The sequence below is a fragment of the Arvicola amphibius genome, chromosome 3 (genome assembly GCF_903992535.2).
Source record: "Arvicola amphibius chromosome 3, mArvAmp1.2, whole genome shotgun sequence".
In the NCBI taxonomy this organism is placed as follows: domain Eukaryota; kingdom Metazoa; phylum Chordata; class Mammalia; order Rodentia; family Cricetidae; genus Arvicola; species Arvicola amphibius.
The window spans coordinates 101134448-101158624 of NC_052049.1; the positions used below are offsets into that span (position 1 = coordinate 101134448).

The following is a 24177-nucleotide window of genomic DNA, read 5'->3' on the forward strand; positions in this document are numbered from 1 at the left end:
TATCTTATGTAATTTTCCTCGTTTCTTTTGGAAGGAAGATTCTCACTTTTTCTGAGCCCAGAGTACTTGGTCCAGTGTTTGTGCTGTGCCTTGCCTCAGTTTTCTCCTGTCTAGACAGGCTGAGGGGAGGGATCTGGGGCTGCTGTGCCGGAGGGGGGGAGCAGGGGCTGCTGCTGTGGGCCTTGAGGGTGTTGGTAATGATTCCCCGTGCCTTGTGCTTCCAGGCAGCGGGCCTATCCAGCTGTGGCAGTTCCTTCTGGAATTACTCACTGATAAGTCTTGTCAGTCTTTCATCAGCTGGACAGGAGACGGCTGGGAATTCAAGCTTTCCGACCCAGATGAGGTAAGGAATGAGTAACCGGGAATCCCGGACTGAGGAACTGGGAGAGAGAGAAAACCCTGGGCTTGTGATCCTCTGGGCCTGGATGACAAGCTCAGCTCTGCTGCTTCTTGCTGCTTGTGTGCCCGCGAAGGAATGATGCGGCCTGCCTGAGCTTCAGTTCCATCATTGACAGAACAGAAAGTGTGCCCACTGTCCATTTGCTTTCTGGGACAAGCTGATATGCATATAAATTTCTGGTGTCTGGTTGGCCCTTTGTCAGTGTCAGTAGGCCAACTCTCCTCCTGGTTGCTGGCTCTGGGGATGTGAGTGGCACTTCAGGCTCTTGGCATCCTTTGTCCCAGAGTGCATAGTAAGTGGTCGGTCTGTGCCTCACTCCATTCCAATGCCAAAAATTAATGGCTCTGAGAGATGAGATCTTTTTCTAGCAGATATAAGAAATTTTTACCCAGGTACAGAAAGGATGCTTTTTGCTGGTGGATGCAGGGGTGGCAACTCTGCCCTTTCCTCCACAGCTTCCTGTCCAGTTTTGTGCTTTCAAATTAACGACACCTACTTATAATGTGGGCAGAAGGATGTCTGTCTTTTGGCTGTTCTTTTGCCTTCCAAATCAAGTATTTTAACCTTATCCCATAGGAGTTTAGAGCCACCATGTTTTTTTTTTATCAGTTTAAATAATTAAATTGAGTCTAGCACGTGGAAACTAGAACTTAGAAATTTTACAGCGGTAATGTGTATGGAATGGGGACAACATTTTATTAAGAGGAATACGCTGGGCTCAAAGAGACAGCACATAGTCTCACTTATATTTAGAAGCAGAATTGCGGGGTCCCATAGAAGTAGAGAATAAAATAGTGATTATCAGAGCACAAGCAGGGGGGAGGGAAGGGGTTAGAGGGACAGTGGCCACTGAAGCCAAGGATGCTGTTCCAAGTAACTCAGAGCTACTGCAGTATTGTAGGGTGGCTTTGGAACATTCATCAGCGATTTCAGAGTAACTGATGGGGGTTCTTCTGAATGGTCCCCAGAAAGTAACAGTAAGTAGCTGAGGTTTAAAGACACGCCATTTAACCTGATCTGATCATTATACAATGCATAGCTGTGTTAAAATGTGGCTTTGCACTATCTACATTTTGCTGAAATACTCTGAATTTCCATGACCCCTTAGTGTACAGTTCCACGTACAGTTACTGTGAACAATGAAAAATATTTTTTGTAGTGTGGAGCTGCGGGCAGGCCTGCTTTGAGAAGGCAAGTGGGGTTCAGAGGGACTCACCCAGAGCTCTGGACACACACAAATTTCTGAGCGTTTTATTTGGCCATCATGAATCATGGTAGAGGTGTAGAGGAATATTCACTGTATTCTGGTATCGCCTTACAGACTTTGACCTACTTCCATTTAATTCAATTTTATTTCAGGTGGCCAGGAGATGGGGAAAGAGGAAAAACAAACCTAAGATGAATTATGAGAAACTGAGCCGTGGCCTTCGCTACTATTATGACAAAAATATCATCCACAAGACGGCGGGTAAGCGCTACGTGTATCGCTTCGTCTGTGACCTGCAGAGCCTGCTGGGATACACCCCTGAGGAGCTGCACGCCATGCTGGACGTGAAGCCAGATGCTGACGAGTGATGGACACAGAAGAGACTGGGGGCACCCTGCTGAGACCTTTTAAAAAAAAACAACTGCGTTGGCTGGACTCTTAATTTTTCGTTGTTATTCTGTGTTTTATTTTCCAGAACTCATTTTTCACATTCAGGGGTGGGAGCTAAGGGAGCTGCAGCTGTATTCCATTGGCCATGGGTGAGGCTGGAGAGAGGAAGTGAAGACCTCCGGGGTGGGTGGGTCAAGAAGCTCCTGAACAGATTTTCCAGGAGAGAGGAAAAGGTCTTCTTAGAAGTGTGATGGACCTGGCCCGCAGGAGGAAGAAACTAATGTGTCCAGTCATTAAAAACAAGTCAAGAAAAAAAAGTCCACCTTGACTTATGGATCTAAAAGCAGGAGGACATGGTCACATCATGAGTAATGGGATTGATGAAAACCAATCAAATTGGAGGGTGGGATGAAAACATTTTCTTCAGGGGATTACTAAAAACAAGAATTATTAACCTTTCTACTTTTTGAAACAAAGATGGACTTCAGTGGAGGGGACCGAAACTGTTTTCTTCGTGTTAAAGTTTATTTTATTAAATTTTGTGCCAGTATTTTTTTTTTTCTTAAAAAATTGTCTTAAGCTCTAAGGTGGTCTCAGTATTGCAGTATTGTGAGTTTGTTCTGATTTGCTGGCTGAGGATTCTGTCACAGTGAAAGGCAACCGTTTATATAGACCCCATCGGACAAGTCAAAGCTCTGTGCTGAGCTCGGAGACCCCAAACTCACCTGACTTACAGCTAAGGGAAATGAATGCCGATTCGGGAGCATGTGAATTCTACCTGCAGTTTGTATCACATCTTCACGTCCCTTTACTTGTCATTTAAAGGACTGTCAGGCTTTGGGCTTAGAGTTAGTTAAGGGGCATTAAGTCTTTGCACTGAATGTATTTTGGGACTGTTGTCAACATAGGAACACTGTTAAAGGTCTTGGAAAGGAAATCGAAGGAGGGAGATTAACCTGGTTTTGGATTAGCTCTCTACCTGAAGCATAGATGACTCAGAATAAAAGCTGTTTGCATGGGCATTACCCCTCAGGCCTTAAGTAAGCCATCCCAAATGAACACTCTATAATTTCTTCTCTATGTCTTATTTTTTTAGCACCCCACATTGTAGCCCTCTCCTGCCCCAACCTCATTGTTCAGTAGAGTGGAATATAATACTTTCTGATGGGCGAGTAAAAGTGTGATTTCAGATATCACGGCATGAATCAAAGAGTACAAACTTGGTAGGCCCAGAGGTCATGGAAAGCCAGAGCGAATTTCAGAAGCACGTAACTTGGCCTCCTTTGGGAAGAGGCTTTCCTTTGAAGAATAGGAGCTTGTCCGGTAGGACTTCAGGTGAGGCTGCACGCAGAGGAAGTGGTAGAGAGTGCTGGAACCTGGAGCTTGGCCTGTTACCCTGGCAGAAGGCAAGTGAAGGTCAGCTGCAGATTAGAAGAATGACTTATGGTGAAAAATGTAAGGGAAGGAGCTTGGGGAGGAGAATAAGGTGGTCCATGATATTTAGATATGCTTGTGGTTCCCTCAAAGCTTAAATACAAAGAGGTAATTGAGGCAGTCATCTTCCTGCCAGTTGGGAGGGGAGACCTGGAAAGAAGGTATTGGGGGGTAAAACAAAACAAGAAAAAATGCCTGGTAACCTTAGAATCCCTTCCACTGGATACTTGCCTGGTTAAGACATGATAGTAGATGCCTATGACAGAAAAAAAAGGCAATTGACATGGGCATCTCCATCTTTCTCCATCTCATTCCTTTTGGGGATTTCGCTAAGAAAATGCAAGTTGTAACTACCTTGTATCATCTTCATGAGATTTGAAGACTCCAAGATTCTCTCGCAGACCCTGAATTACTAAGAGCATAACTCTTGTCCATGGGTGTTCTGTACTGATTGATTGGAGCTTCCACACAGGGAGGTGAAGGCAAAACATCCCAGCTATATATTTTAATCTTACAGATGCAGGTGCCTTAATGAAGCTCTCAAAAATATTAAAGAGCTGCTCAGGGAGTATTAGGTGGGATCATTTGGATTACATTGTTTTATATTATGTGATCTTTGTTGGGCACTGGCAGTGTGTGTGTGTGTGTGTGTGTGTGTGTGTGTGTGTGTGTGTGTGTATGCACTTGTGTAAAACTGCAACTGAAATAATACTGACTTTTCTACTTAAGTCTGTCCACGTTTCTCTAATGGTGAAGGAGTACCGCCAGGGCCAATATCATTGCTTGCTGTTTGCCACAGGGCTTTAAATAACCCCTTTCCCAAGTGATCCTCCTTCCCTATTCAATCCATGCTGAGAGCTCCCCTTCTGTGAGTCTAATGCCTGCAGTCCCTATGGCAGATGAGAGGAGAAAGTGCCCCCTTGCGCTCTCAGCTCGCTGACTTGCCACGATGCCCTTTCTCCCTAGGCCCACCATTTTCAGGATCTGTAGATAGTATATTAGTCAGACAGCTTTGTTGTCCATCTGGCCCGATGCTTTTTCTCCTTCTGTCCAGAGGCCAGAGACCATCCCAGGAAGAGTGGTGGGTGGTTTGTATACACTGGAAATGGAGCAGCCTTGTTGCATTGATGCTCTTGAAAAAACACGTTCACTTCAGAGGGAGGGGGAAGAAATCTGATCGAGCTGGGCGACGCTCTCGTTTTCCCAGAGACATGCTTTAACCTATGTGTGGCTTTTGCCTCAGAGTCCGGGAGAAGGGGGGCTCTCTACGTGGAGCTCCGGTTTTGTGGCCGTGGAGATTGGTGGAAGCATTTCTAGATCAGAGGCACTCTTCCTCACTTTGGAGACCAGCACTCTGGGTTGTAAAGCATTAACCTTCGTGGTGAAATCACACCTCTCTCTTCTAGTCATGCTGTGCATGCTGCTTCCTCTGTTGGGGTCTATATAAATTTGTTGAACTCTTACAAACATTCCAAAGACGTTTCAAGGAACCACAAATATATGTATACACATACATATATGAAGTATATATGATAAAATGAAATTATCTCTATCAGGAACACTGCCTCAGTTATTGAATTTTTTTAAGAATACTTTTTTTTTAAAGCTGAGAATTATTGGGGTAAAAAGATGTTATATTGTGTTTGACTATTTTCCAACTTGTATTTTCATATAATTTATATTTTTTAAATGCTGAAATTTAAAAGCAAGATTTAAAAAAAGGAAAAGCAGGTGCTTTTTAACAATCAGAACTGAGGTAGCTTAGAGATGTAGCGGTGTGAGTGTCTTATATGTTTTTTTTTAAACAAATGCAAATAAAATTCTTATGGGGGAGTTTTTTGTTTGTTTCTTTTAGTAGCTGATGCTGGCACATCATTTTGCTGGAAAGTTTTTTATATACTGTAGCCTGATTTCATATTGTATTTTAAACTGTGTGAAATTAAAGAAACAAAGAAATTCATTCATAATGAGGTGGCTCTGGCTTGATTCTTTCCTGTCTACATCATGGGAAAATTAGGAGACAGTAATCAACCAGAGAAAAGCAGAGAAGAAATACAGTTTAGTTCCCCAGGACCTGCAGCCTGGGATCATTTTAGATAAAGATTGACTAATGAAAGGTTAGAGAGATGGGGGCATGGTCTTTGTGTCCCAGTGATTACCTTTATTGTTTATTTCCTCTTTTTGTGGGTGCACCATGCTTTGTGAAACCTCATTTGTTCATGTCTGAAGGACCAAGAACCATGTAAAGAAAAAATTGAGATTCAATAGGTAGCCATTGGAGTCTAGCTAGATATGGTTCCTGATATTAATATAGACAGAAAAGTGTTTTGGTTCCTTCTGATTATAGCTGTGGTCCTTCACAGTTTGAACTTATCATATCCATCTCTTTGGCCCTAACCCTTTTACTGGGGCTGGGAATCAAGAACTATAATGTCTCTTAAAATTCCTCCAACCTGTGGTATGAGTAGAATATGTACGTCCTAGTATTTGGGGAGGGGAATGCGTATGGCTGTATTCTCCATTCTGCTCTTTCTTGTTGAAACCGTAGAAGAGGTGGATGTTTTTAATTAACACCAGCATTTGCAACATGAATCCAAACTCACAGCTGGAAAGAGAATTTTTGCTGAATTGTTCACAAAGAGAACTCTGTTTTTGGAAAATCTGTTTCTTCAGGCCTGGAACTTGAGGTTTGCTGAGCACATGTTAAAAACACGGACTGTGTGGTCTAGTGGTCAGGGATCCCAGCTGGCCTGGAGAATGGCTTTGGTCTTGGAAGCCTGGTAAAGCTACCACCACTAATGGACAGATTTGGGGGCGGGGAGGTTAAGGTCCTCAAATTTTGTGCTTTTCAGCTGCAAACCTGGGAAAAGGCACTGCTCCCAAGCCAACCTGAAGCCACATCTGAGAGATCTTCTGTCCCTGAATAAACAGTTCACAGAGAACAGATTCCAGCTTCAGTCAAGGCTTTGGGCAAAAAGTGTTCCAAGTTGACATTATTTCTCAGAGTATCTGACTACATGTCGACCATAGTGAACAGTATAAGGCACACACGAAGTCAGCCTAGTCTTTCTTTCTACGGCTAGAAGTCACATTTCCAACGAGGAAATTTCAGGCAATTGGACTTTGGTATTCTCTTAATGATACCACTGAGACTCTGTACTGAAGCCACTGTGAAAGGAAATGGCAGCAGGACAGCAACCATTGCAGGATTGGGTGGGACGGGACCAGGTAAAGTGGAAGGAAATGGAGAAGTAGGAGTCATTTGAAAGGAGGTTGTGATACACCGGCCTTCAGAGGGTAGTAGGTAGAATGTGCCAAGGTTGTGATACACAGATTTGACATGCTTTCAGAGGGTGGCAGATAAGATGTGCCAAGTGTTTTGAATCCTTATTACCACGACACTATAACAAATTACCGAAACAAAGCTCTGACCATGCTTCCTGAGTTGGTTAACTGGTGCCCGTTAGTCTGTTTTCTGTAGCTGTAACAGAATAAGTGAGGCAAGTAGTAGACAAAAGAGTTTTCTTTAGATCATAGTTTTGGAAAGCAAAGTCCAAGATTAGCGGCCTTATGTATTTGACCTCTAGTGAGAATCTGATGGTGGGTGACATCATGTTGGGAGGGTGTGGACAGAGAGACCTTTCCTGATGGGATGGGAAGTCACAGGGCACCAGGGCCAGGTTGGCTATTTTCATAATAACTCTCATGAGAACTAACTAATTCTTCAAGACCAGCATGAATCTCTTCTAAGGGCTGTGCCCTCTGGACCTAACCACTCTCCACTAGACTCCATCTTTTAAAGGTTCTACCACCATACGGGGATTAAACCTTTAGACCATGAGTCTTTTGTATGACAGGTTCAAACTATATCCAAACCATAGTAAGAGTTTCCAGCAGACCGAAGTGTAACTGTTTTAACATAAAAAGAGGTTGTGATTTATGCTTTAAGCAAAATAAGGGATATTATATGAACTAGCAGTGACACACAACATCCCATGACTGAGATGGTCCATTTGTTTTTCAAAGTGTGGGACCCACTGCACAGCCCAAGTATGTAATCCTCCTGACGTAGATGGGAGCTCTGCATGGGCACTGAATAAGCTATCACCTTTGGATGAACGCGCCTCTCCTATTTCATCCCCAGTAGGCCCCGCATCGACATGCTTGCGTCTTCCCGGTAGAATGTGAGTTTATGACTTCCATGTGGGTATCTATCCTCAGTCGGTATTTATCTGACACGAAGCTTATTGAATTCAAAAACCTCTAGTGGAAGAGAGTACGAAAGGCCATCAGGGTACGCCGAGAGCCACCTGACTTCTAAGCCCCTGTTCTTGCCATTGTGCCATGGGTTTGCCATAGAACTTGAAAGGCTTCCTTGAGGACGTAGGGTGACGGCTCGCCATCTGTGGGAGCCATAGTTCTGCTACCAAGAAGCACACTCCATCTTCGAACGGTGGAAGGGGACAAAGTCTCTTTTCAGCCAGGGTGCTTTTCAGCCTTCAGAATCCTCCCCAACCTCTCCCTTTCTGCAGAGTCCGCCCGGGAGGTGGTTTTGGATGTGGTCTGCTTGCACAGAGCCTCTGTTCTGTTTCAGAATGAGAGGGATCCTTGACTCACCTGGAAACCGGCCCCAGGACCAGCCCTAGCTACTTGGTGCCTGTCCCATTTTGGCTGAGCTTGCTGTTGGTTGCTTACCACCCAAAGGGATCCCTCCATGTTATAAGAGCCCACGTGGTCCTAAGAGCAATGTTTAACAGGATGAAAATACTTTCTTGGTGCCTGTTGTAATGAGACAGTCAGTCCAGGGGTCTAATTACAGCACTTTAGGATCAATTGGTGAAAAACCACAAGGTTAAATTGGGAGTCACACCCATTAATTGAGAGCTCAGAACCCAGGATAGGGGATAAAGTAGACCTGGCCTCTGACTTTGGGTCAATGCCATTTCCTGTTTTACTTCATGTCCCAGTCCCCTCCTTTGTTTCCATTTTCCTGGCAAATACATCTGTCCTGGGAAAGCCTTTCTTTTCAATGGCCTGGCGTATCTCTGTGTGCTGACGTCCAAAGTAATGATAGCAGTGACCAACTGCCCACAGCAGCAAGAGGAAATCTGCAATGGCCAGGTCTTGTGACATGCTCCCCAGTTCCCAAAGCCTGCAGGGAGTTTGCGGACCTGACTCTAATCTCTCATCACTGTGGTCCAGGCTCTGATGCTCTCAGCCGCAGCTCTGTATTGGACTTTGATGTTGGGTAGGCTCTGGTCACTCCCTGTGATACGGCATAGAGAGGCAAGGAAATTTTCAGCAGCCACTTGTGGCAATTACTAAGGTCAAGAGATGGCCAGTGTCTCTTTGGTATCTCTTACTCGACACTATCAGCTTGAGCCATTGGATCTGAGTCAAGCAGGCCGCTATAAGCTTTGTTTAGGCAAATGTGGAACTACAGCTGGCTCTTTAGTTCCCAAGGTGAATCTGGAAATGACAAGAAAGCAGAGACACTTGAAGTGGCACCAGACTTCAGAGGCCACCAACACCGATAGTAACTATGGTTTCCTCTGAGACTGACTTGTTGAGGCAAGACTCCTCCAAACTATGGAGGAGGGATAGTCCTAGGGACTTTTTATATACTTTGGAGGGAATTGTGCAGTGTTTGTAAGAAATGGTGGCTGGCTTTGCAGGTCTCCGAGACAGCAGATTCAACACAGGGCTGAGGATGTAGCTTGGTCTGACAATGGGAAGAGAGGGAGGGAGGAAGAAAGGAAAATACAGTCCAACCCCAAACCAATTCCTAACAATGACTGAGGTGAGAGCCCTTCTTTCTTCCAAGGTGTCATTTCCATCAGTCTTGTTCTAACTTCTCTGACTTCCAGAGGAATAGAAGATTCACAAATATAATGCATAATACACAAATAAAGAGGGTCCTTTAGTGGGGCCAAATAGACACATCTGCATGTGTTTTGAATACTAATATATATGCATCTTAGATAAGATGATAGACAATGACTGCTGTTTGGACTCATAGATATTTATGCAGGTGTCTGCATTATAACCAAGTTTTCAAGACAGTGATGGATATCTGTGGCCTGGGGCCAAGGAATTCAAAGTAGATTTATGTGTTTGTTTGTTTTGTTGTTTTAGATCATAGAGCACCAGAAAATTCAAGTGTGTCACTTGATAGTGGTGGTACATGTTCTTTGCTCTAGGAACCAGTGTGTGTAGCTCCTTGAAATCCCACATCAGAACTCTGACTGCAAATTCCAAATGGTCATCTCTTTGTTGCTGTAAGTGATGACCCAAAGCCAGAAGCCTAGCCAACAAGGACAAAATTAAAACCAAAGTGCAACCATACAGTTCAGGAAATCTGGGATCATCCCATGCCCATGCAACATCCTGAGTGGCTGCTTCTTGCAGCTCCTTCTCTTCCATAGTTCTTTGCCAGGTCTCCTTGGTAAGCTCAACAATGGCTAAACCATGTAGGTGTGTCCAGTCTTCTGACATTTTATCACAACCTTTTTCTCTACAAAGCCCATGGTCAATCAAATTACAAAAGAAAAGTCAAATTACACAAAACATCCTCTTGAATCTTGGAATGTTTTAAACTAATGATTCTTGTAATGGAACACCTTCATAGTAATTCCTGGGAACACGTGGATCGTGAAACCCTCGTTAGACACTCACAGAGCAATGCTGGGTTGAGAAGCAAATGACCTTAAGCTGACATTGTATAATCTCTTCCATAAGACACAGAATTTGAGAGTGCAGAGAGGGCACATGACTTGTGTCCTCCCAACAATCACCCCATTAGTGACAGGACTGTACTAGAATGCAAACCCAATTTTCCCCATGTCCCTGTTCTCACACTTGGTTGACTCAGATCCAATTTCCAGGTAATACATCCTGGCTTACGCTCATCCCTAGAGGACTTAGTCTTGATAATTATTTGTATTAGTTTTGATGGATTCAATACTCTGCTAAGTGCTGAGGTTTGCCTAAGGAATGAGAAACTGAGAGAGGTGGACCTTGGGTAGAGGGAAGTCCTTTTATATCTCAGTGTTCGTGGGGCTGTCAGATGTTGCAGCCTGAAGCCATCCTTTGTAATAACACTGCAGTGTATTTCTACAGTCAACGCTTACTGACTGTCTGCTCTGTGGCTGACATTGGCTTGTGCGTGGGGAGGCCGTAAGAAGAAAGTAAACATGGCTTTATCATTCAGTGTGCTTTTTGTAAATTAAAGGTTAAACACAAAGGGGGACTTTCTCTCCAATGAGATTAACATTGCAATTTGTCATCAAGAAGAGGCACCTAAAGGGATTCATGGTCTGCATGGGTGAAGAAGGACCCAGGTAGGTGGGAGTAGAAGAATGTGAAGGGGTGAGGAAACAGACAACCTGGGAGGGACCCCGAAGTTGGAAGGATAGAGCAGATGCTGTGTAGGCAAAAGTATGAGCTCAGAAGAGATGGGCAGGTGCTGATCTGGTGTGATGGGCCTCGTGACACATACGACAGTCTTGACTCTTTCTGCTGACTTAGCCACAGTCCTGTTTTGTGCTTAGAAAAGTCACTTTGACTCTATATGGCAGGTCAGAGGGGACAGGCTGGAGGAGGGAAGTGGGGACACCAGAAAGCTACTAAGGTGGTAGCAATGGGTTGGTGTGGAGGTGGTGAGCACTGTGGTAGGACTCTGACCAGGAGAAGCATGTAAAGATGACAGTGTAAGCCCCCCACTTGGTTCTCAATATCATCAGCATAAGGATTTGAGATCTGGAAAGAACATTAGGGGTAAAGACCAATCCATAGAAATTGGGAACTAAAAGTTTAGGAGACTTTAGTCATATTGCTTACTGGTGACTGGCTGAAGAGCTGGTTCCAAAGTCATCCCATGGATTTAAGAAAGGTGGGAAACTTTCCATTCAAGTGTACCCAGCAGGGAACCAATTCCCTTCTTCCCTCATCTCAGAGCGGGCTGTTTCTTCTCCTAAGGGCACTACCACCCTGACTAAGCCTGGTGCCTCCTCCACCCAGGCCGTCATTGGAAGAACAGGTTCCCTTTCTGCTCCCCAAGCCACACAGAGAGCTGCCTGGCCGTGCTTGGCAAGTGAACCCAAGCACTTTCCCAGAATCCTACTGGGCTCTCTGGCCAGTGATGAGACCAGGTCATGTGTCCTTGAGGTCCCGCCAAAACTGGGCATGTGTCATCTTTGTCCTTAACTCTCACAGCCCTTCCTCTGGGCTAACAGCTTCCTGCTTTTAGAGACTCCGTAATATCCTCATCCCTGGCCATTTCTCTTCTGTCTCTTGAATCCGTTCCATTTATTCTCCGTCTTGCCTTTTCTCTCCTTGTGTCTTACACCTTGCACATCTAGAGAGAACTTGAGAAGTGGTGGTGGTGGTGGGGAGACAGTCAGGTTGAAGGTTAGGTACTCTGAAGGTGGACTGCTTGGTTTTAACTCCAGGTCGTGTCTTTTGTGAGCTGTGTGACAACACAGCAGCTTATGTTCTCTGTGCCTCCATTTCTTCATTTCTGAAACAGGAATAATGATAATGGCCTCCAGGGCGTGATGTGGTGGTTGCCAGCTGGTCTGTGTTGGCTCTGGACGTGGAGTGGGAGCTCTCTACAAGGAAGTGGGTCAGTGTATCAGAAGCTCTGGCTGAGAAGTCTTTACTCCCTTTGGGGAGCCATGCTTTCCCTGAACTCATGAGATGTGGGCTCTAGAAGGGCTCCCTATAGAGAGAGGAGGAGCTGACCTCCTCCTTCCAGCCCTTGGCCATGGCCGCAGGCACCCACACCTTCAGCAGGTCACCGCAGCTGCAGGTGGGCAGAGCAGCTCCCAGCAGGGAGCCTGCCAACTCTGGGACTCAGCATTTTCCACCACTTTCCGCTATTCTCTCCTCTGTTTTCTTCTCGAGGCTCCCCCCGCCCAGCCAGACCTTCTGAATTATGTCCAACAGCAACGTTGGGCAGCCCAAAGTGCTCTCCCACTATGGCACAGGGCTCCAAGGTCTCTGTTGGCCTCCTGCTGTTGGCAGGCAGAGGGAAGGGGGCGGCTGGCCCACTTAGCAGGCTCACACACAAAGTACCATTGTATGGCGTTGGGCTGTGGGAGACAAATGAAAGGGATTTCAAAATCAACGGCAAGTTATTTTTATCTGCGGAAGGGCTGAAATGCCTTTCTTTTACATCTTGGAAAACAAACCTAAGGGCTCATTGTGCTCTGGGGAGTGTTTTCATTTATCCTGGTACTTAAGAATTTTGGAGGGCGGCCTCAGGAAGACCAGGACTCAAAAGGATTAAAACTCTGAGACCCAGGCTGGGGACCTAGAGAGAGGACACAGTTCCTCATGGTGCGGTCTGGATCTGTCAAGTCTTGCTTCTTGCCCAGACTGAGAACACAGTGTGATCTCCTGGGTGGTGGTGGCAGCAGAAGCAGCAGCAGCAAGGGTAGGGGATGGGTTGCTGGGGGACAGGTGGGTACTGTCCTGTTCTCTTCACCTGCCTGCCCACTCTCCTTCCACATCTTGCTGGCCTACTCTTCTCATTTTACCCATGGTACTCTGTGTCCAAACAGGGCCTCTTTGAGGAATAACAGAGTCCTTCTGCAGGGCAGGGATCGCCAAAGAGGGACCTGTTCACTTCAACCATCATGGAGGAAATCAGTAGAACCTCTATTTAAATTCTTTTGAATGTAACACTAGAAAAGACCCTTTCTTTACTCATATTGAAAATACATATCACTTCTCCCTTAGTCTGGCTTTCTGGGTCATTTGCATATATACAAAGTATCCTGAGGGACAGTGGGAATCTTGAATGTGTGGGTGGGGGCCTACACTGGTGCTCTTGTTTCTCTTTTCAGCATGGTACAGTGCTCTTAGGTTTCTATAGGTACAATGAGTAGATTTACAAGCCAGATGAGATAACTTTACCCAGATAATCTTCAGGAAGTGGACTCATGGCTTACGTGTCTCAGCAAGGAAAACATACATTGTAGACACTGCATACAATTCAAACATAACAAGAAGAGAAAAAAGTTCTCCTGCTTTTCTGCTTCTGAAACAAATTGTCATTAATGTATTCTAAGTAAATGGCCAATGACTTGATTACGTTGACAAGATTTAGCCCCAAACTTCTCCAGATTGTCAGAGCTTTCCTATGTGTGACTCCTGGTTGCCTCAGTCAGTGTTTTATTGCTGTGAAGAGATACCTGACCACAGCAACTCTTATAAAGGTAAACATTTAACTGGAGCTTGCTTACATTTCAGAGGTTTAAGCCATTATCATCATGGCGGGGAACATAGTAGCACACAGGCAGACACGCTGCTGGAGAAGTGACTGAGAGTTCTACATCCAGATCTTCAGGCACCAGGAAGAGCAAGACCCTGGATTGGGCTTTCAAAACCCCAAAGTGACAAGCTTCTTCCAACAAGGCCACACCTCCTAATCCTTCTAAAATAGTGTCACTCCCCAATGGTCAAACATTCAAATATATGAGCCTCTGGGGGCATTCTTATTCAAACCACCACAATTACTGATGATTGTGCTTTAGCGAGTGTGTTGGTGATGCTATCCATCATTGATTGATACATGTAAATGATAAATAAGTAGTAATATATGTGCATTAGAGATGACCCCTAAAGAGATTTGCCAAAGGAAAAAAAACTATTGTCAGAGACATCTGAAGATGACTGTTGAAGTGCTCAATCTTGATTGCTAACCTGACTGCATTGACAGATGCCTAGAAGATTAATAAGCCAGCTCTTGGTGTGTCTGCCAAGGGTGGTGGGCTGGGGGTGGGGCTTAGATCACTCTCAATGTGGTTGCTATCATCCCATAGGTCAGGGGTTCCTGGTGGGATAAAAGGGGATAAAGAAGGAAGCTTAGATCACAGGAGCATACCCCCCCCACACACATACTTTCTCTCCCTCTCTCTCTATTAGTTGCTGGTCTCCTCTGCCATGCTCATCCACCCTGGCAGGCTGAGAGCTCAGAAACCATGAGCCCAAATCAGTATTACCTCCCACACACCATTTTTTCAAACTATGTTGTCATAGAGATGGAAAGCAATTACAATTTTTTGAAAAATATTTGAATATTTGTTGGTGACCCTGAATATGTCTGGCTGTGCTGGGAACAGCCCACCACCTTCAACTATGAAGAGATCAAAGCTGAGTTCTTACTCTTCTGCTCAAATAGAATCTACACACTCAGTTTAATAGGTGGCTTTCAAGAGCTATCTAGCTTCTGGGGGCCTCAGCTTCCCCAACAGGACAATGACACACAGAACTCACAGGCCTGTCAAGGAAGATGAGAGGCCTCTGTGGAGATTCTGGGAACTATCATGTGCTTGAGATGAGAGGGCATTTCTGACAAAATTCAGCTCTAACTCTGAGGCTGAACAATGTTAGCCCGTGCTGATTCACGGCATTGATAGGCTGTTCTTGGCTACAATGAAAGGTGATGTTTGTGTGTGTATGGGGTGGGGGCAGCGCATTTGAGTGCACACACACACAAAAAAAATATTGAGACTGGAGACTTCCTAACACATTTGCAATAAATGGTTACAACCTGGTTTCAGTTCAGAGCCCAGCCAGGCAGCCTTGCCTTCCCCTCCTTCCCTTCTCTTCTTCTCCCCTTCCACTTCCTTTTTCTTTCTCTTCTCTTTTCCTCTCTCCCCTTTCATCACTCTCCCTTCCCCTCTCCTCCCCCTTTCTCTCCTCCTTTCCTTTCTTCTTAAAAAGAAAAGGCATTGTGTGTATGGGGTTGGGGTCAAGCAAGAGTAGATGCAATTTCTTCCCATTCCTTTCCCTGCCTTTCATTCTACATACAGTGATACAAGTTGAGGACGATGACACCATCTAAGCCCAAGAAACATTACCTCCATTCCCACCACCTTTTGTGCGCATTGTTGCTCAAGCAAAGATTTATGTTAGCTGATGAAAGTCAAACACTCACTGAGAGGACCAGCTTGCACACAGAAGGGTGGGGTAAGTTAAGCTAGGGTAGGGTGGGGTAGGGTGGTGTGGAAATTTACTCATCCAACCCTTCATTTTAAACAGAACCTTAGACTGAAGCCTTAATCTTCGTGCCTTCCTCCCCTTTAGGTGGCCCTGGGCTTGCCCTTTGGGTTCCAGAGAAACTTTCCAAGGGGCAGGATAAGGAATGTTTCACTTTCGGTTCTCCACTGGGTGAGGCAAAGGAAGGTAAGCCGGGCTGAGGCTGCTTGAGGAGCAGGCTGTGGGGCTTAGAGACTATTTGTCCACACAGAAGCAGCCTCCAGCAAAGGCTGTGAAGTGTTGTAGCTAGAGGATATGATCTGAATGCACTTCAGGGAAACAGTTCTGGCCCGTTGCTCTCTGCATGACCTCACTGATGTGTTCTCCAGGGTCTATACCAGACAGGTGACCAACCTGTGAGTCAGGCTTTCCGGAACTGGAGGAGCTGATAGAGGGAAGACAGACGCTAGCTAGCTCCATTCTGTAACCTGACAGCCTTGACCCTGGCCTCCCAGGTTGTTTCCCGGTTTGAGGACAAAGTAGCCCTTGTTTTTTACAACCTACCTCCAAGGCATAAGCAAGCAGTCACACATACCTTCCCCTCCCCACAGTCGACAGGTAGGGGCTTTTCATTTGATCTGAGCCATGTTTCTTGTCTCATATAAGGCTTCCCTGAGGCTCAGATGAATTCTGTGTGGTGTGCAGCATGGGCATTAGGACCATTTGCTGTGCTGCTCAGAGTCCAGTGCCTAGTTTAATAATACAGGATGTCAGTGTTTCTGCCATCCTGACAAGCGTTCTTCACCTTCCAAGTTAAAAAAAAAAAAAACCTCCAGTCTTGGGCGATTAGGTCTCTTTTTAAGATCAAGAAAATGATTTCAGAAGGCTGCAGACCTAAGACCAACCCGGGCAAGTTTGGGCACATAGTGCCTGCCATTTTCATCTTATAAATGAGGAGGTAAATCTTAACTTCACAGAGTAGATACATTGCCCAAATAGGATAATGTAATAAAGTCACCTTTTAAAGGGTCTGGATCATGGACTATTAGTCCTGTCTTTTGCATTCACTCTACAAGGTAGAGCACCCCAAAGTAGTTTTCATTAAATACATATGTGATTAAGAAAAGAGTCGCCGCAAATTTGGATCATAGGTATTTCTCAAAAGTTCACATTCCTATATTGTACTACTGGGAGGTGGTAAAACCTCCAAGAGGTGGTTCCTTGTGGGGAATCTCTAGGCCACTGGGATAGACTTCCAACCGAGATTGTGGGGCCCTGGTTTCCACCTTGCTTGCCATCAAAAAGGTGAGGCTTTGCTTTCCCATGCTGTCTACCAAGATGAGATCTCTCTACCATCAAAGAGACCTAAAAGCAAAAGGTCCACCAGCTTGATGTGTTTTGACAAATAGGTTTGTTTAAGGTACACTCCAGAAAGTCCCCATATCCAGCTCCTATAGTCTGGCAGTATTGTGAGTGCTGTTCTCAAAGGTTATTTTTGCCCGTGTGTGAACTGCATAAGTCACACTGTTGTTCTTTAAAAAAAAAATGCTATAAAGTCCCAGGCGGCAGCTGTAGGCAGGCAGCAGACTCTGGGAGCAGCCAGTCCCAAGGGAGAGACTTGTGGGTCTCGAACGGGTTGCCCAAGATCCCCGAGGGGGTTCATGAGCAGTGGCTCATCCCTGGCAAGCTGGTCCTGCCATGTGGCAAGCGGGGAGAGACAGCTCACGGTGGGTTCGGACATGCAGCGGGTAAAAGGCACATAGACACAGTAGTCAGGTGTAGAACTGGACATTTATTACTTAGAGGACGGAGGGAGAGAAGGAGACAGAGAGAGAAGAGAGAGAGAGAGAGAGAGAGAGAGAGAGAGAGAGAGAGAGAGAGAGAGAGAGAGAGAGAGAGAGAGAGAGAGAGAGGTGCTCATGCCAAGGGACAGAAAGGGAGAGAGATTCAAGATGGCGGTGAGAGGGGTGGGGAGGTCGCTAGGAGTGGGCGTGGCTTGCCCCCTTAAAGGGCCAGAAGAATAACACACACACCACTGGAGAAAGGGTGGAAAAGGTTCTGCCTCTACAGTGGAGTCAAATTAGCCCCCAACCAGTGTTGTTCAATTCCTGCTTTATTAGCTTTAAAGCAGGATCCAGAAAAGTCACACTATCCTCGAGTAAGTATATTTTTAGGAATGCAAAAAAAAAAAAATAAAGTTTACATTGTGTGACATCAAATAAAGAATTACCAGGCATACAGAGAAGCATGAAAATGTGAGCCACAGTGGAGAAAAAAAATCAGTTGCCCAAAAGTTACTGAGAAATGCCCCCAGATGAAGCGTTAGCAATAAAGGTGTTGAAACAGTAGCATCACGTGGTTAAGGAGCCAGGGAAAGACTGAATGTGTGAGGAGCATAAAGAATCTAAGCAAAAACTCCAGAGGAGAGAGCTATTGTCTACGAGATGAAAAGCACTAGGTCGGATTGATGACAGGCTCTGCACTAGAAAAACTGAGTGGATTTGCAGATGTAGAAGCAGAAACGTGTACAGAGAAGAGGGCCTGCAAAGCAAGACAAGAAACATGGGGTCTTGGCTCTGCGGGACAAGTTTTGAAGCATCTGGAGATATGAAATTAACATCTGGGAAATAGTGGGGAGGTGGCTGACAAACATCTGAAGAATTGCTAATGGCTGCAATTATTCCAAATTTGTTCAAAATTGTCAACCCACAGATGCAATAAATCGAGAGCACGAGGAACATGAAATAATTATACCAAGCAGCCCTGAAATCAAAGTTCTCAAAACCAAAACTGAAACCCAGCTCTTACAAGTAGCTAGAGGGAGGCCAGCAACATGGCTCAGTGGACTAGGGTGCTTGCTCTCAAGACGAGTAAGTTGTGTTTGAGTCCCAGGACTCACGAGGTAGAAGGAAAGAAAAAGCTGCTACACGCTGTCCTCTGATAGTGCACACACACGGGAGCACCCGTAGGCTGCCCCCCACTCCCTAGAATAAATAAATGTGATATAAAAAAATCCAGAGGGGCCAATGAGATGGTTCAGATTGGAACAGTTCTAACACTGTGGGTCGTGATCACCGGGAAAACACGTATGTCCTATGGTCTTAGGAACTGAGACACCACTCATTACAGTCATGAAGTAGCAATGAAAAGAATTTTATGGCTGGGAGTCACCACAGCCTGAAGAAATGTATTAAAGGGTCACAGGTCTAGGAAGGCTGAGAACCATTAACTCCGAGTGTAAAGGCATTTCCGGTATAAGCCTAAGTCTGTTCCTCAGGATCCACGTAAGAGTGGAGAAAACCAGCCTCACAAGGTAAAACTCTGAACTGCACGGTGGCACACATACACGAGCACACACACAACCAGAGAAGAAGGTAATGCTATACAGAGAGCTTCCCCCCCCCCCCCCCCCAGAAACAAGTCGCCAGGAAAACAGGGACAGCAATAATGACAAGAATTCAATCTGGAGTTCTGTATCTCGTGAAAATATCTTTCAAAGAAAGGGTTCCTTTGGGGGGCATTTATTGGACGATCTCAGTGTTGGCAGACAGGCATAATAGGAAATGGTAAAGGCCACCCTTTAGCCAAAGAATGACGGCAGAGGGAAATAGGATGTGCATGACGTAATTAAGAGCCTTGGAAACAGTAATTGTGGAAGTAAACAGTTTTCTTTTCATTTAAATCCCCTTAAAAGACAACTGAGCGCTTAGAGCAAACAGGAGAGCAGGTACGGTCAGCTGATTACACAGGCGGAATAAAGTGCATGGTAGCAGCGGTACAAAGTTCAAGTGCCAGGGACGGACACAAGCTAATGCGGGATTCGATAGCATGTGCAAGTGGGATGATTTTATGAAATCTGTGATTAAAAAGAAAACACAAAGGGACAGGATGGGGAGCAAATAACAGATGGGACAAATAGAAGGCATTAAGAGACCAGCTTATACAGGACTACATTAAACCCAAATGAGTTCAACTCATCAAATCGAAGTGAGTTATATTACATTGCTTAAACATAAAGCCTCAATAGCAAGACGGCTTAGTGGGTAAAACGCTTGCAGGATGAGCCTGACAACCCGAGTTCAATCCCTTGAACCCATGCCCAGGTGCAGGAGAGCAATGACTCCCCAGTGCTGTCCTCTGACCTCCACATTTGTGTCATAGCAAGGGTCCCTTGCACCCTCTCATGGTAACAACACAATAATAATAAATAAAAATTTAAAAGACTACGAAGGAGATAAGGGTGATGAAGGGGCCCTGAGGAAGCTTTTGCAGTGGATTAGATGTTTACTTTGATGGCAGTGATGGGTTGGCCTATATGTTCATAAGAGCTGGTCCAATTATGCATTTCACATGTGTGTAGCCGAGTGTACCTTATCTGGACCCTTGGTACAGTTCCTTTGTCATGTTTCCAATGGCGGCTAGCTCAAATGATTGCTGTCCCGTGCTAACAAGGTCAAGCCCATGAGCCTGAGTCACTGCTAGGCCACAAACATCTCTATTTCCAGCAGCAACTAAATGCAGCCCTGTTTTCATGAATTTTGAGGTCGTGGAATTAGAATGTGAATGACCAGGAAACCCATAACCACTACAAGGAAAAAGTAGTTTCTCAAAGTAAACAGTTTACAGAGAGTGGATCTTAGCTGATCCTTGCTTTACATCGGAGAGCACGATTTTCTCCACCTTGTTTAGAAAACGGTTTCTCAACAATCCTACTAAATTCTGAACTTCACTTTGTCCTCCGCTGGTCTAGACTTACTGGTGACATCTGAAGAGTAAGAAACAAAGTCGCTGTCATGCAAGCAAGCACTCCCATCTCTATGCCATTTTTACATCTAACTAGCTCCTTCTTCCTTTGCTGCTTTTAAATAAAAATCCAAGCATTGCACTGAAGTAAAATTAACATGCAATAAACTGTATTAATTGCAATTACCCTTTGATAGGGTCTCACACAATGTACACTGTGAACCGATATATTATATATGCACTATACTAAAGCTAAGGAATACATCCACAACCCACAGTTTGCTCAAACCCTATGTAATTAGCCACTTCCTACCCCGTGCCCCAGATTCCCCCAGCACCTGTCATCAGCAGCTTCTGATGGTGGGATCTCTTTGAACACTCTATTGAATTGTGCACCTCATAGTCTTCTGTTTGGACAGTTTCCCTTCGAGTAATGCTTTGAGATCTCTTGTGTTAGAACTACACTGGCTATCCTAGCAACAATCTGCCCTTTTAATTAATAAGACGTATTCCATTGTGTAGCTACATGGCAATTGTTTATATATTTGTTTATTTTATGTTAAGTATGAGTGTGGTTTATGTGCATGTGTATATGCAGGTATGTGCATCCACCCACAAGTGTGCAGAGTCCAGAGGGGGACACTGACTGTCCTGTTCTACCCCTCTACCTTATTCCTTTGAGCTTGGAGCTAGGCTGGCAGGCAGCAAGCTTCAGGGACCTTCCTGTCTCCAGCCCCCAGCAGCACTTGGATTACAATGGAGTTTTTTTTTTTCTTTGTGTCTTGGGGATTTGAATTCAGATCCTCAGGCATGAGCAGCAAGCCATTTTTACCTCTTTACTAAGTCATACCACAATTTTTAAATCCATAAGTTTTATGGGTTATTTTTAATTTGCTCCAATATTTTTTATTACAAATGAAGGCTGCTTTCAACAGTCACAAAAATGTCTTTATAAACCTGTGTGTTTGTTTCCTTTTGACTTAACATGTAGGAATAAAATGCCTAGGAAGTGAGGGAGAAGGATGTTCAGCTTTTGCTTTCACATTGTATATTTTCATTTTTTGAAATACTTTTGAGTTTTAGAGAAAAGCTGAAAGATGGTACTGATAGTCCACACATGTTTTTCCTTCTAAAGCAGTTATTAGTATCTTGGGAAGTGTTTTACAATTAATGAGCCAGTACTGATGCGTTCTGAGGACCTCAGATGTTTTGTTCACGTTGCATTTTTACTCAATTTCCTTTTTGCTTCGGGTTCCTAGCTAGGTCATCTAGGTCATGCCTGCTTTTCTAGCTTCTTGTAGCTGTGATGATTGCTTAGGTTTTCGCCACTTAAGTTCTTACAGATTTATTTGTGTGTGTGTGTGTGTGTGTGTGTGTGTGTGTGTGTATGTGTGTGTGGGAGAGAGAGTGTGTGTGTGTATGTGTGCGCATATGTGTGTATGTGTGTGTATATATGTGTGTGTGCATGTGTATGTATGTGTATGTGTGCATGTGTGTATATGTGTGTGTTTTTGTGTGTGTATGTGTGTGCATGTGTATGTATGTGTGTGTGTGTGCATGTGGGTGAATAGGGCTCAGAGGACAACTTGGAGCAGTTGGTTCTCTCCTTCTATCATGTGGATCTTGGGCATCGAACTTAAGCTGCCAGGCTTGGTGCATGCATTTTTGCCTGTGGAACCAGCTGGTTTTCTTGTTTTTGATGACAGCGACTCTTTCGAGGGGTATCATTTGGCTAGCTTGTGGGATATTTCTCTATATGACATTTTTGTCATCAACACATTAGATTATATACTATTGGGAGGTGGCATTTGTCTTTTAAGAGGCCTTACTGCCATGTGGTGAGCAGTGTTTGAGACCTTCACTTGTCTCTTCTCATTGCCCACACTGATAAGACCTTTCATCTAGATATCCAGTGAGGAGATAGCCCTGTGGGTTTAAGTTGAGTTTCCCTAATGATTAGCACTAGCTGACACTTCTTTGGAAGTTGGTTGCAGATTTGTAAGTCTTCTTCTGTCTGCTATTGTTAGGATGAGTGTCCTCAAAAGGTCCCCATATTAAAGACTCGGTACCCAGGAGGCGACGGAACTCTTGGGAGGCGGAGCTTGTGAGAGCTCTCTGGAGGTAGGCATGCCCTCAACCAGTACTCTGCTTTCCCAGTTCCCTTTCACCCCATTCTGCTTCCTGACTTAGAAATGGCTCCATCCCAGACTCCTGCTAGGAGGCACTGCCTCACCAGATGACCTAAGCAGTGGGATTGCCTAATCTTGGACTCACACAACCATGAGCTAAACAAATCTTTTCACTTCACATGTTAAATGCTTTAGGAGTTTCATTGTAGTGACACAAGGCTGACTAACACAGGGCCAGAGTCTTCCGCTTTCTTAGCATGTTTGTCTTTCTCTTGTTTTAAAGTTCTCGAAGTATTTTGAATAAAAAAGTAGATGGGGAGGGGACAGGAAGGGAGGGGAGCAGAGAAAAATGTATAATAAAATAAATAAATAAAATAAAATAAAATCAATAATAAGGTTAAAAAGTAAAAGAGTTGATTTGTTGTTGTTTGAGTTTTCGTTTGATAATTTTGGTCAAATATATGAGCTTGAATATGTTATTTACTGTCTGAAGTGAATTCTCTCTCTCTCTCTCTCTCTCTCTCTGACACACATACACACACACACACACACACACACACACACACACACACACCAATTTCACTATTCTAGCCCAGGGTGGCCTTACGATTGTAATCCTCTTATCTCAGATGGGAACTGCAGGCAAACTGCACCAGGCTACTTTACATTTTCACAATGCTATCTTTTCAAAAATCGATCTTTTTGAATACTTTTTCTCCTTACATGGTTTAGGTTTTTGAGATTATGTCAGAAATTGTCCCTAACCCAAAGATCTTGCCCAAAGTTTACTAACATAAATTTGGTACTGCTAGATTTTTCCATTCAGGTCTGTGATTAGTTTGAGTTCTGTGTCTTGCCTGAGGTTAACTCTTTACCTAGTGATGTCCAATGGTTGTCCTCTTACTTGTTGGAAAGGATTCCCGACAATATTATTTTAGCTTACTTGTCCAGTCACAACTGGGAAAACATGGATCTTTTTCTGAATCCTCCATTTTATTCTAATCCATTCATCGCCACCATCCTCTCAGTGATTGTCACCTGCCCCAAAGCACACTGTTCTCATTGTCCGCAAGTGTGCCTTGCAATGAGACAGGATGAGCCTTGCCTCTCTGTGCACTGCTTCTTTTTAAAATAGAAAAATTGCCGTGTTCCTTTTGATTTATACTAACTTTAGATTGTGTATGAATTTTGAAAGGAGAACTTGCTGGGTTTTCGATGAACTTTGCATTAGATCTGCAGATGAATGTGGAATTACTATCTTTGCAATATTTGGTCTTTCTACCCACAAGCGTGGTTTGCCTTACCATTTATTCTTCTCTTTGAATTTTTCTGGGGAATATTTTACTCTTTGCAGTGTAGAATTCCAAGGCATTTTGCTACATTTTTTATTATGAACTTTATATTTTGTGACAACACTATATGTATACATTTGGATCATTTTGCTTTTTATTCTCAGATAGCATGTAAGCATAAAGTTGATTTTACACGGTAACTTGGTACCCTACAGTCAACTAATTCTTTAGTTCTAAAAACATTCTCTTGTCATAGAATTATGAAAGAAAAAACATACTGTCTTGACTGTCCTGGAACTTGCTCTGTAGACCAGCCCAGCCTAGAACTCTCAGAGAGTGGCCTGCCTCTATAACTGTATCATTAATTTTTCCATTTCTCCCTCTCTCTCCTTTTATTACAGTAGACAAAGCCATGGATAATTTTTGCATGGGGCCTGTGTACCCAAGAGTGAGCTGGACTCTGAGTGATGATCTTACCATGATTCAATATGCCATCAACTCCCCCAAAACAAAACAAAACAAAACAAAACACAACAAACAAGCAAAAAAATGACAAAAGCCACTTAGTAATAAAAGGAAATAAATGTATTTAATGTG

At 44.3% G+C, this 24177-nt stretch overlaps 1 protein-coding gene across 3 annotated transcripts in view; it reads left to right on the top strand.

Annotated features, from left to right (window-relative positions):
• Ets1 (ETS proto-oncogene 1, transcription factor) overlaps positions 1 to 5398 on the top strand; it is a 123180-nt gene extending 117782 nt beyond the window's left edge. For all 3 annotated transcript variants that reach the window (XM_038321670.1, XM_038321671.1, XM_038321672.1), the window contains 2 exons: positions 225 to 343; positions 1760 to 5398. In XM_038321670.1, coding sequence (XP_038177598.1) covers positions 225 to 343; positions 1760 to 1975 — 335 coding nt within the window. In that variant the 3' untranslated portion in view covers positions 1976 to 5398. The remainder of the gene's footprint in view (positions 1 to 224; positions 344 to 1759) is intronic.
• Positions 5399 to 24177: the final 18779 nt, after the last annotated feature.